This window comes from Tetrapisispora phaffii, chromosome 5 (assembly GCF_000236905.1).
Source record: "Tetrapisispora phaffii CBS 4417 chromosome 5, complete genome".
NCBI classification, from domain to species: Eukaryota; Fungi; Ascomycota; class Saccharomycetes; order Saccharomycetales; family Saccharomycetaceae; genus Tetrapisispora; species Tetrapisispora phaffii.
In genome coordinates this window covers 709,446-727,421 of record NC_016524.1, presented here as the reverse complement: position 1 = coordinate 727,421, position 17,976 = coordinate 709,446, and the positions used below count along the sequence as shown (strand labels likewise).

Below are 17,976 nucleotides of genomic sequence, written 5' to 3'. Positions count from 1 at the left end.
TGATAGCTTACTGTTTTATTGAATTATTTTATTTCGAGTTGCTGTTTTAGTTTTCAGTTTGTTAATAACCAACGAGTATTTATTAATATTTTGTTATTATTTTCGTTACTATTTTTATTTATACTGGTATTTTGATCTAATCATAATTCAGTAATATATATACATATATATATTCAATAGTGAGATAAAAACAAGTGGTGATATAGACTTTGCATACGAATATAAGTGGTTTTTCAAGAGTTTTAGTTCACTCTGAATATTCGAATCATTGACACATTTTCGTTAAACAAAATACATTTATTTTATTGTTTTATTGAAGCAATCCAAAGATGAAGCCAAAGTCAAATCTAAAATACACCGGCAAAGAAGGTAGCAGTTGGCAAGGGGAGATTACCAATCTGTTGAGCAGCGAAACAATTACAACATACAGTGGAGGTTTTAACAAGAAACTGAGTGTTAGAATCGCTTCATTGATTACAGGATCTCTTTTCCTATTTTACATATTGAGTAGCATGTTTAGTGGAAATGGTTCTGGGGACTCGTTAGAATTAAGGAAGGAGAAACTTCCTGAAAAGCATGGGTTCTATTATCATGAAATTGAAGCATCAAGTCCTTTAATTTTTCCAAATGTCGATCACACTAAAGTATTAAAAGATATTGGTGTAAGAGGTCTATACATTTTGAGAATGGGACCTAATGACAACAATCATTACTACATTAAAGTAGATGACAAACCTGTACCGGAAGAGGTTATTAAAAAGACAACAGACCAAGCATTCTTAGCTAAGAGATCCTTTTTAGATCACGGTAAATTAGTATATCACAAGGGAAATAGTCCTGATGTTATTATCGTCACTTTAATTGATTTTGACAAATACGATGAAGCTACGTTAGTTAAAATTGTTCAAAACAGGGTAGATTACGGTCAAAAGCATAATTACGGTGTATATATTCGTTGGATTCAAGAATTTGTCCCTGTACTAGAGAAGCAAGACCTAAAGTCACAGTATGATAACATTAAACCAATCATGATGAGAGCTGCTATGCACGCTTTCCCAAATGCTAAACAATACATGTACCTTGACGATGAAGCATTATTCATGGACATGAATCTGTCTTTACAGAAACATATTTTAGATCCATCTGTTATAGAAATGTCTTTATTAAAGGGAGTTCCAGTCACTGCTGGTAGTAATATCAACACCTATCAAAACTTCCATGCATCGAACGCAAAGGTAATTGTTCCACAAGGTCCAGATGGTAAACTAGATCTATCTGCATTTATTGTTTCGAATACCTTCTCTGGCAAAGTATTCCTTGAATATCTATGTGAACCATTAGTAAGAAACTATTCATTTGAATCATTTGAACATGCTGTTGCTCATATATTACAATGGCACGCATACTTATTGAGCAAAACTGCCGTCGTCGTTCCAAAATTATTCGCAAGTATATACGATCCAGAAAATAAGGCTTTAAACGACGTTTACCACTATACAGAAGGTGATTTATTAATCTCATTCAAAGGCTGTGAAGCAAGAGGCACTTGTGCCCAAGAAATCAGTTTATTTGCTGATAAAGCTAAAAAGTAAATGGTCTTCGATTTTTATTGAGAGGTCTACTGTTAAATAATATTAATACCATATAATTATAAATATAAAGAGTATTGTTTATTATAATCAATCATTATCTCTTTCTGATATAGTTCTGTTATGCTTTCTATCGTGGTACTCGTATGCTTCTTAATTTTTCCATAGTTAGCGAACGAACCCATCCATAAGCAGTGAATTGAAATTTGAAATATCTATAATACAAAACAATTAACTTATATACTAAACCTAAAATAGGTTTCTATATTTGTATAATGAATTATACAATATAGCTTAAGGGGGACATTTAAATATTGTTTCTTATACTGCTTTTTTGCACATTAGTTTGCATTAGGTTAGAGACACATACAGAAAACAATACAAACTTAAAAGAATCATCGAAAAATGTCGGATATGAAATTAGTACAAGAGATGACTACCAGTCTAAGAAACAATAAAGCTCAATTGGATATGGTTAATCAACAGATATCACATCTTGATAGACAAGGCCAGATAGCACAATTAACAGCTGATGAGTTAGGTTCTTATCCAAATAATGAAGTTTGGAGATCATGCGGAAAAGCATTTATCCTACAGAGCAAAGATAAATATGTCACCGATTTGAAACATGATGAAAATGTTATTAATGAACAAAAAAAACGTTAGCAATAAAACAAAATTATCTAGAAACTACAATTGAAAAAACCGTTGGCGGTTTGAAAGCAATTCTGGGGCAGAATAAATAATATTATCATTCTTTCTTACTGTTTAATTAGATGATGTATAAAAACATCAGCCTTTATGTAAAAGATGTATAATTACAAAAATATACTTGGCATTATTGAATTTACAAAATTTTTTATTATTAGTTTATTTATTATTTTCATAGCTGGAGTTATTTGTCATTATAATACACTATAACCACCTCTTTCCGTAGATGATCTACTTCCGAAGATTTTCGATACAACTTCTTTTAATAAATCTGGCAGAGAAGTGATCAATTGAGTAAAACGTTCGATGAACTCCACAGAGAACTCATTAAAGGAACCACCTCTTGTGTTTTTGTATGACATAACAGATACATAAACGACTGTGAATACAATCACATACATTAGCATAACCATGAACCATGGAAATCCACTGGATTGTTTTTCATTGTTCTCACCATTGTTTCCTGAGTTGTTGTTGTCTGAATCTTTGTTGTTGTCCTTTAAACAACCCGATGGACCCTTGATTGAAACCTGTATATTATTTTCCAGCCAAACTGATGTAACCTCGTCAACTTTCATATTTTTATCACATGTATATACTACCGATGCATCGACTTTATTCGGACCCCAAACAACATCCTTAAATTGTAACGATAAATTATTATCAACCACAGATACCTCTAATTTTGAAGAATCATCGATATCAATCAATTGTGCCAAGAGTGGGGAATCATTTTTATTAGTAGCACTTTTAATCAATCTTACTCCACACATCAAATCAGTCTTCTTACAACCTTCGTATAGTTCTTTGCTATTCTTTCCATTATCCTCGTTACAAATATTTATGTACCATTTTTCAACAGTAGTAGTAGGAGGTGTTTCTTTTTCGAGTTCTGAGAGACTCATGCTCTTATCAAGATCATATAATTTCAAAACCTCGTGTTTAGAACATTGCAAACCCAAAACGAATGAGCTTAATAAAACTAAAGCAAAAAAACTTTGATAAACCTTCATATTGTTTCACTTATTAAGCACACCAGATGCAAACAGAAATAAAAAAAAGAGATACAGACTACAAGGTTATTATACTTGGTCAGCTGTAATGTCACAATCACCGAATGCGCAGAGTTCTACAATGTAATCTAGAACTACAACCTTATATTAAAACTTAATTCAATTGAAGTTAAATACATTATCATATTATATAGTAGTCGTTAAAATAAGGTCATACGATAGTTAGAATTCCAAAAACAAATATTAATGTCATGGTTACCCGCCTTACCAATGCATGACTGCATTCCAAATCAAACACCCAGACATATCACAAACAAACATAGTTGTGCACCCAGACATTTGACAGTTTGTTTTTTGTGCGGCCGAAGAAGAAATCGTGGAATTTTTCATTTTCTCCCTGTTAAACGAGCAGAAGGGTCCGCCTACTGGCTGGCTGGCTGGCGCAGGCACACATTGCAACGTTTACAATAAAAGAAGCACAGTATATACGGTGCGGTGGGGTGCTGTGTTGCTCTACAGACTGGACAGTAGTGGATGGCTGTCTAGTATTGCAAGGAAACTGTATTGTGAGTGTCTTCCACTGCAGCATGCCGAGACAGAAAACTAACCATTTTACTTCCCCTTTGTACTCTGTTCTGAGTTTCATCTTTAGTTTCCCAAATCTTACCCTCTCCAGCAATTTTCCCCCTCCTCTATACCCTTTTACACGCAACACATTCCATCATCCCAGATTGCAGACATAGGCCGATGCCCCCTCTAGCGCAGGCTCGCTCTCGCCTGTGCCAGCCGGACCGCTCCCAGTAAAGTTTTCAGTTTAGGCAGAGCTCATCGCATCTTTCTCGGCCTGGAGTTTTTCAATTTCGTTCAATTTCTTTCAATTTTGTTTATTTTTCACTATTTTTCACCATTTCCTCTGTCTAAACTTAAGCTCATCTCAAATTTTTCAGTATCTTCTTTCTATATGCCCTTTTTCTTCTTCACGTAACAACTATCTTAGTACAATATGAAATTTAATATTGTACAAACCATTAGTATTCTTACTACAACCATCACTACCTACCTAATGTCTTCCATTACAATGAATTTCTCTTAGAGACTCAGAAGATTTGAACAAATTCTGTTATACTTCACTATCTTGCAATTTTTTGTGAAAATATTATTGTCAATATTGCTAACTATTGATATTACTCTGTAAGAAGTATTTACCCAATTGAATTGTTAAAAAGTTCATATTCAATCATATTTTATATATATAAAGAGTGGAACTTAAAATTATTATTTGAAGTGCTATTACTTTTGATTCAACAGTAAAAGAAACCACAAGAACTGTCAATTAATTTAAAGAAAAATGGCTAGATACGGTGCTACTTCCACTAACCCAGCTAAGTCTGCTTCTGCTCGTGGCTCTTACTTACGTGTTTCTTTCAAGAACACTAGAGAAACCGCTCAAGCTGTTTCTGGTTGGGAATTACAAAAAGCCCAAAAGTACTTGGACCAAGTTTTAGACCACCAAAGAGCTATTCCATTCAGAAGATTTAACTCTTCCATTGGTAGAACTGCTCAAGGTAAAGAATTCGGTGTCACCAAGGCTAGATGGCCAGCTAAGTCAGTTAAGTTTGTTCAACAACTATTACAAAATGCTGCTGCCAACGCTGAAGTATGTTTTATTTTATTATAAGAATTTTTTCTTTTGTTTTGATAGTGGATTGATGTGATACAGACAAAGTTTAGAATGGAAATGGATTACTGATATAAGAAAAGAAAAAGTAAACTAGGTAACAATGAACATGTGTATTTTGATAGAAAAGAGTTGAATCTTCCAAATGGTGTTGTGTTGAAGAAATCGTAGATAACTTCTGATAACAACTGTCAGTTTTGAGAAATTATCAATGATATGCTCTCATTATGTTCAACAATTCTCTATATGTGCTAGTTGTTCTATGTACAACATTTGATTCTCTTTGTTTATTAATTCAATCTATCCATTATATCGATCTCTGTCATTTTCACTTATTGAATTTATTTTACTAACATTTCCTTATAATATGAATGCATTTTCATGTTATTGTTACATTTTCACAGGCCAAAGGTTTAGATGCTACCAAATTATACGTTTCCCACATCCAAGTTAACCAAGCTCCAAAACAAAGAAGAAGAACCTTCAGAGCTCATGGTAGAATTAACAAGTACGAATCTTCTCCATCTCACATTGAATTAGTCTTAACTGAAAGAGAAGAAGCTGTCGAAAAGGCTACTGAAAAGAAGGCTGTTAGATTATCTTCCAGACAAAGAGGTAGAATTGCTTTCCAAAAGCGTATCTCTGCTTAAACTAAATAATAATTATTAGACTAACACATCTTATCTAATCATTTTTATTTATTAATATATTTGTATATGTAATTTAAGCGTCCATTTTTAAAACATACTTTATTATAAATTATTATGTAATTGTCAGTTAGCTATCAAAATGATATGAAAGTAGCTGTATATGCAATACTAAGCCGTGTGTAGTAACAATTCTACTCATTTCTTAATGGACAGCTTTTAAGTGTTTCCTTTACAATCGATATGACATTTACGATAATTATTATTTTCATATACTAGAATGTTTAATTGAAAGTGTATCTTAAAATTATAATGTCATTTAATTAGTTGGCTTATATGCGAGTATGTATATGAATATCTTTTTAACTAATTGTTACCTACCTTTACTCCAGATGATGAAACATCATTTAATTTTTCTGCAATAGCTCCTAGTTGAGAAGTTGCAGCTAATGCTTCACTATGTGCTATAGATGCACTTGATGTATTTGAATAACCGCCACTGTTGCCGATGGCTATAAGCAATAATAGCAATATACCATGTACACCTAGTGAATAGAAAACAAATACCATTCTAGAAGCTTTTGATGATCCTACAACTTCTGCAAATTTCATAAAAATTCTTTCTGTGAACGGCAGTCTATTGATCTTATAGTATCCAGAATCTTTCTTTTTATAATCTATTAGTGGGTTGTATGATTTGTCGTATGACCTTGAAAACTGAGCCTCGGCATCAAACTCTGATAAAGAATTAATCTTACTTGAACTGCTATCCAAACTTGATATATGGCGTAGACGTTCAGTTAATTTTTGATAATCACCATGTAACTTATTAATATCAGATTGTAATTTTCCTTTCTCATTATTTACTTGTCTGATTTGCTTTTCTAACTCTATGTTCTTTATACGGAATCTATCCCTTTGTTTAGTGACGATCGGTAGAATACTTGAACTATTGGTCATTAATGAAGATGGTAATTCAGATTCTTCTGGTATGCCGATTATTGAACTTGTTGGAGATAACCTACCGGTAGCCCCGCCCCTATTATTCATCTGTCTTGTTACACCAGACATCATACTTGCTGTATCATTAAATTTCTGATCAATATCCTCAACTGCCTCAAGATCTCTTTCTAGTTTTTGGTTCGTTTTATCTAGTTCCTCAACCTTCAAGGTTAAGCTTTGTAACTCCTTTTGTAATCTAGCTATTTCTTCTTTTTGTTCAGTATCTTTAGAACGTAAAATTGCTAAATTAGATTGAAGTTTCTTATTAGCTGTTATCAAAGTAGTCTCCATTTTATTATCAACACTAGAATTACTATCCATATCATCTTCATCTGAATTAACATCATCTACACCAAATTCGATCTTCTTTAGGGCAGTAAGTTCATCCTTAAGTTTAGCATAATCGGAATAATTATTCAGCTTCCTTCTAACATTCTCTAATTCAGTTTTATATGAAGCCAATTCAACTTTAGATGTAGATAGTTGATCGGATAATGTCGTTTTAATTTTTTCTTGAGCAATACGTTCACGTTCAAATGAAGCTGACAATAACGCATTCTCACTTTCCAATTGTGAAATTTTTCTTTGTTTTTCTATTAGATCTGATTCCTTTTTAGCTTCATTTGTAACTTCAGCAAGGGAGGCTGTTAGCTCTTCATTTCGTTTCTCCAATTGAAAGATCCTTGATTGTGCAGAGTTTAATTCTTCAACTAAGAAATTATTTTCAGTTATGTTTACAAATTTATTATTTTCCTCACCATCTGCCTCTTCATTATCATCAGCACCATCAATATCAACTTGTTTAGAAACTTTTAATTCAAGAACTTTGTTATTTTGTTTCAGAGTTTGAAGTTGCTTTGTATATTCAGATTCCTTTTCTTCCCAATTTTTCTTCTTAGCTTCCCAAACTGATGTTAGTTCTTTCTCCTGAGCAGTTAATCTCTTTGTTAGCACCACAGCCGAGCTTTGCTCCAAGTCAAGTAACCTCGATTTAATACTCTCATAATCAGCATATTTTGCCAATTTATCTTGTAAAGATTCCACTTGTTCTTTCAATTCTTTCGAATCTTCTACATTAGAAAATTTCTCAATGGAATTTTGCAATAAAGGTTTTGGATCTGGGGTTTCTGACAATCTAGCATACACATTGAACAAGATTGACTCAGATCTTTTAGAACGTTTGGTTAAACTATCAATTTCTTGTTGATACTGCTTAATCAATTTATTCATTTGTGACAATTTCTCATCATTTTCTAGCTTTTTGAATTTTTTAGTTTCTGTAGCCAAACTTTTTCTAGAATCAAGGAAAACACTCTCTGTTTCTTTGATATCCAACACGTCAGAATCTAAATTCTTCTGTAACGAAGTTAAATCAGCATTTTCCCATAATTTAAGGGCATGAGAATAAACTGATGTTTCCATTTTTTTTGTTCGAATTAAAAGTAGTTCTCAAATAGGTCCCTGCACTTCAATTCAAGTTGACAAATGACTGATATTTCCGCTATTGTAAAGTAAACGCCAATTAATAGACTTGTTTTCTTTCTTATAGTCTTCTTGAAAACCATAATTAATTCAATTATTAACCTTAATTACTTTATGGCTGGTTGTCAATACTCAGATATAGAGAAAGGGCTTTTGAATTTTGAACACGCTAGAGTCTCTCGTAGAAGATGATTGCTATAGACTAAGATACAGTTTGCATATATATGCATATATACTATGACACCTTTACAATATATAAAAGAGTTGGCAAATGTATTCTGTTTAACGAGTAACATCTTTGAAAGAACTGGATCGTTGTCATCCCTTTTAGACACTAACTAATTTACATAGTTTCTATTATTTTATTTAAATAAAATGCCATTTAAAGAGCAAAACTGTAAGCCTCACTTTTGATAACAGTGCTATTAGAACGCATCATAAGTGATGGTGACTGACTTAAAGACATTTGAGCTTGCCTTTAACATTCATTTCCATTGAAAGTAGTTTGTCCACCTAGTGTTATAGTAACAAACCTCTTGTAGCAGGTTTGAAAAATATAAGACGTACATAACGTTCAGATTCAATATATCTCTGGAAATTTTTTGGAGAGTTGTTGTAATGCCACTATTCCGTCAATACTTATAGTTTCATTTTCTTCTAGTATACATTTGACGGCATCTAATATTAAAAATCCAATATCACCATTATCACTTGATCTGCACACAAATTCGTACCAAGCATCGACTTCGAATTGCTTATTCATAGAGACTCTGATGTTAGTTAAAGATATCATTTCACCATCCTTAGTAGGAGACTTTAAAGTCAACGCAGATTCAGTAGGTTGTGAAGTGACTAGGCCAATCAATCTGAATACTGGGAAACTGTTATCTTTAATTTCAGTTGGATCTAATCTTGGTGTTTCACTAGCCATGTTTAATTAATTTCTGGTTCTGCTAACTTGGTATCTACTATTCTTATCTATTTAATTAGAATAAACTACAAAAATACACATAACGATATAATCACTAAAATAATATCCATCCCATCTTAAAATAGTGTCAAGTAAAAGTCAACATTCAATCGCGTATTAATTTTGAACGCCACGAGATCTTAATTAACGTGTCGCACTATAAAGGTATACTTCGCTATGGACAGATATAATATATAAGAAAGATGATCGATAATTGATAAAGTGTTTTGTATATTTTAATTAAACAATTAGAATGTATTGATACAATTAAAGTAATTGGAAAGGATGACGATTTATTGAAATATCTCTTCAAACCTTACCAGGTATTAATCTAAATGACCTATTGCATATCGAGTAAAAATATAAATATTTAAGGTATTCTTGGTTTATAAAAATATAAGTATAGTAACCATGATCCCGTTTAAAAATGAGTAGCTTAGTTTTCTTTGTAATTTAATATTGTTTTCTAAGATTAAATAACAAAAACATGCAAAAATGTTGTCACAATAGTGGCAAGATAGTACATAAAAGTATTGTTATTTGGTAACAATGAACCAGCACCGTTTTTAGATTTTGAACTAGTGGTGGAGGCAGCAGAAATTGAAGCTAATTGAGAAGAGTAAGTTTCATTAGTGCTAATACCATTTACCAAAGCTATCACATCGCTAGCGCTGTAAGTAGATTCGAATGTGGTGGAAGAACTTAAGAAAGAAACAACGTTACCATCGGAGTCGAAGATAACACCACCTCTCATAACATTAGAAGTATCTCTAGCAAAGGCTTGATAAGCTTGGATACCAGTACCCAAATCCGAAATACCTTGATATGTGTGGAAAGTAGAATATAAATTGTTATGTTCGGTACCATTCATGGCTTCGAAAATATCATATTCACCACAACCACTTGCCCAACATGAACAGTTAGCATTGTTTGGATATTGAGAAGTTCTTGGAATGTGATCGTTTAATAACCAGATGGCTGGTAAGTCGTAGTATTCAAATGAAGTACTGTTAGATTGAGTTTCAGTTGGCAATTCAAATTCAAATAAAAACATTTTAGTAACACCATAGAAACCATAGAAAGCTGGGATACCATCTCTGTAGACACCGCAACCTTTACCAGTACCAGAACTTGGACAGGAAATATTCGAAAAAATAGCGTATTCCAAATCAGAAGAAATGTAATTGTTGTCTTCCAAAATAGTCGAATCGGAGGCAGCACCAGTACCGTTGGCAGAAGCATATGTTAAAGCTTTACCCAAACATGGAGAATCATCGCCTGCTTTGGTTAAGAAAGTAACGTTTTGGCTTATTTGGTCAGCGGAATCGTAATAAGCCAATCTGGACCAGTCATCAGAAGATCTGTTGTTGTTGATAACAAACGAGTTAGAAGAGTAGAAAGCAAACTTACTTAGAGTCAATGGACCTCTGAAGTGAACGGATAAGTAATCGGCTAATGGAGAATTAGCACCTGAGAAGTATTCAGCAGAATCAACTTCACAAGTACAACTATCACTATCGATGTTTGATAATTTCTTAACTGGGGTGAAACTACCTCCAAAACCAACATTCGTGAAAGAAACTTTATCTACAGAAGCAGAAACGACCATGGAGTAGACCGCAAGGGCCACTAATTGCAAAATCGTAGACATTTTTTAATATATTTACCTATGTGTATGCTGATGAGTCGTATCCCACTTTTCAATTTGAGAAAGCTAAACTAATTTAAAAGAAAGGTAATGAGATCTCCTTATCCATGAGCTATTTATATATATCTATATATATATTTGTATATTGATAACTTTGTAGCTAAAAATATGAGCTACAACAAGTAAACTTTCATCTCAATACTAATAACGTAGTCTTGGAAATTGATTGCATAACAGAACAGCAACAGCAGAGACATAGTCTGTTATTGTATCAATCTCATCAACCTCGCTCTGATAAGCTAGCACAAGCGGTATAATATTGGAAGTTAAACGCCGCAATTTTCGATTCTTTTTCCTTATTCTAAGTTCAATACAACATTTCTATCTTGATGAGCACATGTCTACTCATGGATGCTGGAACGAATGGACGGAACAACTTCACAACACACCTATCAGTGACATCGAGTGGGTCCTCTAGAACAAGAATACACTGGAAGAAACTGGGACACTAACACCCTCAGTGATGAGGGAACAGAATTCGTCATCAATATCTTACGAAACTGTTAAAGTTTCCTCTCGAGAAATAATTTTTCACATTGCTTTTTCTCAGATTCTCTCCGTGTAAATTACTGCTTCCGGACACGCCGTTTCCTGATATGGACGTTGCTTGGTGCAGCCTATTCGAGGGTATATATGCAGATATATAGATTCATTTCGAACCGGAAGGGCACCGGTGGTCGGTCGTAGTCATTGGAACTATTTAAATAGTACTACGTAAGTGTTGCTAGAATAGGATGGACTGCATCCTACTGAATTTATATGTATGTATGTATGTATGTATGTATGTATGGGACATTCCTACTGAGGCTGAGTCCACGGTCACAATATTACATTTATTTTCGATTTCTTGGCTTTTCAAATTAATAATATAGTTATAATATGAGAAGAGCATTTTCTTGGCTATCTGGAATACGTTAGGAATAAATGGGTGTTCTTTAAATTATTATAATGGATCGGGGCAAAAATCATTATTCCTCAGCCTCGAATGCTGATACGCCTTCTGTGAAACCTGAGCTTGGCACGCCGGCTTTTAACCATGACCATACAATGTCTGTTAAGTCTTAGTAGAAAAGTAAAATAATTTATATGCGTGTGAATGTACATATATATATATCTATATAGATATTGGCAATGACGGTTAATGAGTTTATGGTCTATTTGTAATGGAAAAGGCCTAGATATAGTTTCATTATTTCTTTATCCCTCTTTTCGTCTGATATTTCCGTGTCGCTGTACAATTCCTTGGCACTTTTAATTGTATATTCTATGAATAAGAGGCAATTGGACAATTCATTACGATACTCATCCGTCGATTGTTTCAACGTATCGTCTTCCGCGATGTCAAAAGTGCCGTCATCTTTATATTTGTGGTTTGAAGTTGCCGACGATTTAGTAATTTTTCCATTACTAAACACATTTTTATTTTTCTGCATTAATTTATTGTTCTCTTTTCTGACAGATACTTCATGGATCTCCCTCGATCCCAAAACTATCATTAAAGTCTTTTCAATCGAAACACCGTCTTTGTTCTCCAAATCTTTTTTCATTGAATCCACAATCCTAAACTTTGAGTCGGAGTTTAATTGTATGGCTTGCAGTTTGAACCAACTGTTGTACATACTGAGATACGATGTATAACGCGGCAATAATTCAGTATAATGGTGTTGATTTTCAACCATGCTCTCTTCTGTTGCAAGTTCTGCCATATCGAGTTCCAACGTACCTGCGTGTTGTGCATTGCTTGGTGTCAAGGTATACTTTAAATCTTCCACCCGATCAAAATTACATATCTTATCGAAAGCGTCATCTAGTCTACCGTCTTGAACTACATGTCTCCTCGATCTTTCTAGATTTATGTTCTCTTTCTTTATATCAGATACATCAGATATATCTTTGATGGGCCACGATACAGACGCACCAGTATTTCTATCCATTTGTTTGTGTGAATTTGTTAAGCTAGAACCAAATTGTCCAATTGCTTCAGTTGCTGTTAAAGTAGAAGGGATTGATAAATTACTGGTATAAGATTTTGCTGGGGAATTAGCGTATAAAAAACCATTGGCTCCCACTATTGGCTGTGCCGTAGCATGCGTAGTCGATAAAACATTTGTATCGATTTGGGAAGAAGATGGCGTATCAAACCACGGATATTCATCATATGTGCTGATAGAAGGTGAGGGTTGAGGTGTAATACCAAAATTCAATCTTGCCTGTTGAACAGATGTATTACTTGTGGTTCTTTGTAATCCCATATTAGATGAAGCTGGTCTATCCCACGAATCGTTTGATTTTAAGGAATTACTATGTTGCATAAAATGAGAAAGTGATGGCATCTGTTTAAACCAAGAGCCATATGAACCAGACTGGCTGCTTGATAAGGATGCATGCAATTGATTTAAACTACCACCACTATTGATCGAAGATGGTTGTATCACATGGGCAAATGATTCCCCAGGTGATAAAGTTGTTACATTCTGCGTAACATTTTTCTTGGGGATTTCCCATCCTCTTCTTGAAGAATGTATTTTATCTGACGCTGCAGGTGAATTTGGTGAAATTTTCATTAAATCATTGCTTGATGAACTGTGGCTTTTGCAAGCCTCATGTTTGTCTTTTGTATTATTGATATTCTCGAAACTAGGAATTTGACCACTTGAATTCACGTTCAACGACAATAGTTCAGTCTTCTCATTTAAAGTTGTAGCGTCTGGAAACGTTGAATTTGAGCTTGGCTGGTATATTGATATATTAGAGTGACTAGATTTTAGATTTAACTTCAAATTTTTTGGTTCTAATAAACCTGCTATTATAAATGTTAATTTATCAGCAACAACTGTACTACCTGTCATAACGACAATTCTATCGGATGTATCACCAGACATGGATTCTTTGTAGTCTATAATAATTTTTGCGAGTAAACTTGGTAAAAACGAGGAATTGGGTCCATCTTTTATTTCTAACCATGAAAATATTTCTTGAAGCCAACAATCTATGTATGCAATTGAGTTTTCAGGGAATATAAATAGTCTAGGGATACTGTATAAAGATTGCAAACATGGCATTACCACTTTTTGTAATTTTTGTATAATTTTATCGACATCAGGCGTGTTTTTGAACCTTGCATCGATGGATAATAACGAAGATGATGATGCATCATTGTTCTTAAATGGTGAGTTGACAGACTTATTGACCAACAACTCTTGGCTCATGTTATTGTAAAAAGTGTAACCTGTTGTTGCTCTTGTTTCTGGGTTATTTATGGCACCATTTTTTATGGTTACTGGACAAGGTGAATGTTTTTGATGTATTCCCTTTTTAGTCATTACTAATATTATTTTTTGAGTGTAGTCTAACCATTGTGATATTGCGGACCAGCCTTCTGTAATAACAGGAAAATAATTTGTTGGAACACATAAACATATTGCTAATTTATTTGATAATTTTGAAGAATAAGTGAAGGATCTTATAATTAATGTCATATTTGAATTTGGAATTGTTCTAAACTTATCCGATTTCGTTGATTCAGATAGTCTTAATGGAGAACCAAAGATATATTCCTTTAATTCGCTATTTCTTATATGGGACATGCTTGAATTTTTAGGGAAAGTCGTGTCTATTATAAACCTATGGTTATTTATCGATGCCATTTGTCCCGTTTCCTCTGCAACAATCAATCTAAATGAATCGCTCACAAACTTATTTGTATTTGACAATCCATGAATGCTATTTCTTGTGTGTTCTATATTTTTGAAACTATTTGGCAAGACACCACTGTTTCTATATTTTGTCTCAAACGACGTTGTTCCAAACAATTTCAACAACATAGAATCTGAAATATTATCTAAAGGATTTGAATTTGGATTTGAATTGACAGTAGAACCATTTATCGAATAACTATTTCCATTGCCTATACCGTTGCCATTACTATTTAAATGTAATGCTGATATTCCATGAGGATCCAAAACACCGTTTAAACGATTATTAATGATCTGTGTTGGATTATTGTTAGATCCATTCATATAAGCATCTTGATCATAACCATTTTTATTTGGTTGACCCTTCCGAAGTAAACCAGCTAACATATTTTGTCTTTGCCTAAGTAGATATGAATTAAAATTAATTTGTTCAAAAAAATAACTGACGTGTATGAGACTTAGCTTTTAGAATCCTTTATACAAACAAACAAAAAACATACAACAAATCAATCAAATAACATATTATAATTGTTCACAAGGGTATCAATGTATTCAACACAATACCATTCCTTTGTCACGATGATGAAATTAAAATAATCCTCTTCTCTTTCCTGAACACAACTTAACTACAGTGCAGAAAAAAGGAATCAAACGTTAATAAATGCTTTCAACCAAATATATATATATGTATATATTAACCAGAGAGAAGTATCTCTTTAAACCAATAATATTCAAAAACTATGCTTATGTCGGTATTATGAATACAACGTTTATTAGGTTTTGTACATTTACTTTTAATAATGACAGGGCATCGCTCGAGATATTTTTGGTTTCGCTATACTTTTTTCGGTTATGTTCCTTTTCTGAGCGTTAACGGTTTCGTTAATACGAACATGTCCAACTTCCACTGGGATACCAAACGACACACACACACACACACACACTCTCTCTCTCTCTCTCTCTTGCATAATGATATGTGCAATAAGTAAGCACTTTTGAGCTTAGTATCCTCTTGTTTGAAAGGGAGATATGCTTAGAGTAGAATAATGTTAATTTATTTTGATCAATGAGAGTGACATTGGTCTGTATACGTGTTCCTATAACTATAGTTTTCTTGTTTCATAAGAATATTTGATGATTTTTATTCATGATAAGTACCTCTAGTTTGCAAATTGAAAATAAAAATTTCGTAAACAATTGATGCTATTCGATTTCTATTTAGTTCTCATCTTATGTCATTAATATAGTTTATTTTTAGTAATTAAGTATATCTTACACATGCATTAAAAAAAGTAATAATAATATAACTGAGGTCGTGATAGTTCGTTTTTATGCTACAACCAAAAATTCCAACCTGTGGATATTTTTATTCTGTTGTTCCACACTCTGATTTATCTTTCAGAAAGGTCTATTTCAGATGTCTTAAGTAGTGATGACAGTGGAGAATGATGTTTTTTTGTAAAGTCTTTCTCCTCGTGATGATGATTAGCAGTTGTGTATTGTAATTCAATATTATTTTCGTCATCGAATGGATTTCTACCTAAATCTTGGAATGCATCTGGTTCGTTATTGTATTTATTTTCCTCTGTAGATGATTTGTTTGTACTGTTAAACTCTTCCATATCTGTTTCTCTTGAAAGATCCACTAATGATTTTGACATTGCGTATGTTGAAGGGTTTGATGTTAGTGATGTTTTCATTGGATGTGGTAACACGAAGTTATTTTTACCCCATTGGAAATATAAGACTGTAATGATGATCAAACAAAATATATACACCATCAAGGCATAGTTCATTGTAGAAAAAGTCACTGGGATTTGAGGAGGGAAGCAGACTGACACCATTGCCAATAATAACCAAGCAACGGATAAGATATTGACGATCCACCCTAGTTTATATTTCATCTTAACTGGCGCATTTCTAATTGATCTTCTACCTGAGATTAGAACCAGGATTAATGGTATGACTGTGGCAGTACAAAGACAAAGGACAGCTGCACCAACAAATGCATTGAATGCGGCAGTGGAAAATAGTGCTAATAAACCTAAGGTGTATGACACCCCCATACTCAACCAAATGGAGTATTTAGGAACTTTTGAAACTGAGTCTGAATCGACAAATGTCCATAGTTCATGATAAGGCAATGCATGATCTCTGCTAAAACTATACACGGCACGAGATGAGGTCGTTATTGAACCAATACCACTGAATAGTAGGTTTCCTAAAATACAGAACACCAAAAACACTGAAACAAATTTAGAATGAGTGGATTGTGTGAAGATGGATACAATTGGTAATAAGTTGCTATTCTTATTGTTGAAGATGTTATCAAGATCCGGCAAGATCAGCATGATTGGAAGTAAGAAGACTACACCGGAAAAAGTCGATAATAACACGGCAGTAGACATACCTCTGGGGATATCTCTTTCTGGTCTTTTAACTTCGTCAGCCAAAGCAGGTAACATCGAAAATCCTTGTAATGTGAAATTTGATTGTTGAAACCCGATGATAAAGGATAGAAATGCACTTGTATACCCAGATAAACTGTTATCAAAATGGAACAATGCATATTTCAATGAGCGAAACTTCCCTGCTTGGAAAACTAATAGTAGTACGTCGATGAATATAATAGCATAGAATATCCAAATAACACATATTTTATTAATTGTCTCAATAAACCTTGAAAATTTCAGATTAATGAAGCCAACAATGGTCACCACTAAATAGAAGACAATCACTGTAAACAGGATCAAATGAGTCTCTGATATTAAATCAGACTTCATCAGTAGAAGTAACGATATCGTCAATTGTGCACCTGCAAATGTGATACTCGTGCTCATTGTCCAATTCCCAATTAGCATAAGCCAACCTGTATACCATGATGCAATGTACCTTAATTTACTATCGAGCGTATTATCAGTTAAGTATGATGATAGCATTGCGGAACTAATATGTAGTTCATTTGGATATTTAGAGACCACTTCGCCCAGTGATAATGAACAAAACCAAGTAAATATGCCTGATACCATGAACCCAATCAAAATTGTCAATGGACCCCCATCTTTTAAACCGATGGACATGCTTGTGCACATTCCTAGAACTGGACTCATCAGACCGAACCCAAGACCAACGATGGAACTTTTGGAGAGCAACGATTTATCCAATTGTTGTTCATATAAGGCATCATTTACCTCTGGGGAGGAGGATAAATCACTTTCATCTGCATTAACCTCTCCCTCGAGTACGATATCATGCAAATTTTCAAACAATTCATTTGGATGGAAATTATTAAAATTCTCTCTGATAGAGTCTGGAACCAGTCTATATTCTGGCATCTGCTACACACAGCGAAGGTCTCTTGCTGATGATGTTGTTGTTATTGTTTTAGAGAGAGTCTTTATATACAGTTGCAATTAATGAGAAACATAAAGACAATTTCACATATATCACCTCTAGAGAAGTACCAATTAGAACTCCAACT

General features: G+C 33.5%; 9 protein-coding genes across 9 annotated transcripts; 3 read left to right on the top strand and 6 right to left on the bottom strand.

Annotated features, from left to right (window-relative positions):
• Positions 1–329: 329 nt before the first annotated feature.
• On the top strand, positions 330–1,592 carry MNN11 (alpha-1,6-mannosyltransferase; the record flags this gene model as incomplete). Its single annotated transcript, XM_003685819.1, has 1 exon — positions 330–1,592. The coding sequence occupies one exon, from the start codon at positions 330–332 to the stop codon at positions 1,590–1,592; it is 1,263 nt and encodes a 420-aa protein (XP_003685867.1).
• A 402-nt stretch (positions 1,593–1,994) lies between these two features.
• On the top strand, positions 1,995–2,255 carry PFD1 (prefolding complex chaperone subunit; the record flags this gene model as incomplete). The annotated part of the gene is made up of 1 exon (XM_003685818.1): positions 1,995–2,255. One exon carries the CDS (start codon positions 1,995–1,997, stop codon positions 2,253–2,255), a length of 261 nt encoding a protein of 86 aa, XP_003685866.1.
• A 239-nt stretch (positions 2,256–2,494) lies between these two features.
• Positions 2,495–3,313, bottom strand: ATG27 (Atg27p; the record flags this gene model as incomplete). Its single annotated transcript, XM_003685817.1, has 1 exon — positions 2,495–3,313. One exon carries the CDS (start codon positions 3,311–3,313, stop codon positions 2,495–2,497), a length of 819 nt encoding a protein of 272 aa, XP_003685865.1.
• Positions 3,314–4,661: 1,348 nt separating this feature from the next.
• Positions 4,662–5,641, top strand: TPHA0E03400 (60S ribosomal protein uL22; the record flags this gene model as incomplete). Its single annotated transcript, XM_003685816.1, has 2 exons — positions 4,662–4,970; positions 5,396–5,641. The coding sequence occupies 2 exons, from the start codon at positions 4,662–4,664 to the stop codon at positions 5,639–5,641; spliced, it is 555 nt and encodes a 184-aa protein (XP_003685864.1).
• Positions 5,642–6,004: 363 nt separating this feature from the next.
• On the bottom strand, positions 6,005–8,062 carry COY1 (CCAAT displacement transcription factor COY1; the record flags this gene model as incomplete). The annotated part of the gene is made up of 1 exon (XM_003685815.1): positions 6,005–8,062. The coding sequence occupies one exon, from the start codon at positions 8,060–8,062 to the stop codon at positions 6,005–6,007; it is 2,058 nt and encodes a 685-aa protein (XP_003685863.1).
• A 640-nt stretch (positions 8,063–8,702) lies between these two features.
• RFA3 (Rfa3p) lies at positions 8,703–9,053 on the bottom strand (the record flags this gene model as incomplete). Its single annotated transcript, XM_003685814.1, has 1 exon — positions 8,703–9,053. The coding sequence occupies one exon, from the start codon at positions 9,051–9,053 to the stop codon at positions 8,703–8,705; it is 351 nt and encodes a 116-aa protein (XP_003685862.1).
• A 511-nt stretch (positions 9,054–9,564) lies between these two features.
• On the bottom strand, positions 9,565–10,743 carry TOH1 (Toh1p; the record flags this gene model as incomplete). The annotated part of the gene is made up of 1 exon (XM_003685813.1): positions 9,565–10,743. One exon carries the CDS (start codon positions 10,741–10,743, stop codon positions 9,565–9,567), a length of 1,179 nt encoding a protein of 392 aa, XP_003685861.1.
• A 1,211-nt stretch (positions 10,744–11,954) lies between these two features.
• Positions 11,955–14,882, bottom strand: LST4 (Lst4p; the record flags this gene model as incomplete). The annotated part of the gene is made up of 1 exon (XM_003685812.1): positions 11,955–14,882. One exon carries the CDS (start codon positions 14,880–14,882, stop codon positions 11,955–11,957), a length of 2,928 nt encoding a protein of 975 aa, XP_003685860.1.
• Positions 14,883–15,886: 1,004 nt separating this feature from the next.
• Positions 15,887–17,830, bottom strand: TPO5 (Tpo5p; the record flags this gene model as incomplete). Its single annotated transcript, XM_003685811.1, has 1 exon — positions 15,887–17,830. One exon carries the CDS (start codon positions 17,828–17,830, stop codon positions 15,887–15,889), a length of 1,944 nt encoding a protein of 647 aa, XP_003685859.1.
• Positions 17,831–17,976: the final 146 nt, after the last annotated feature.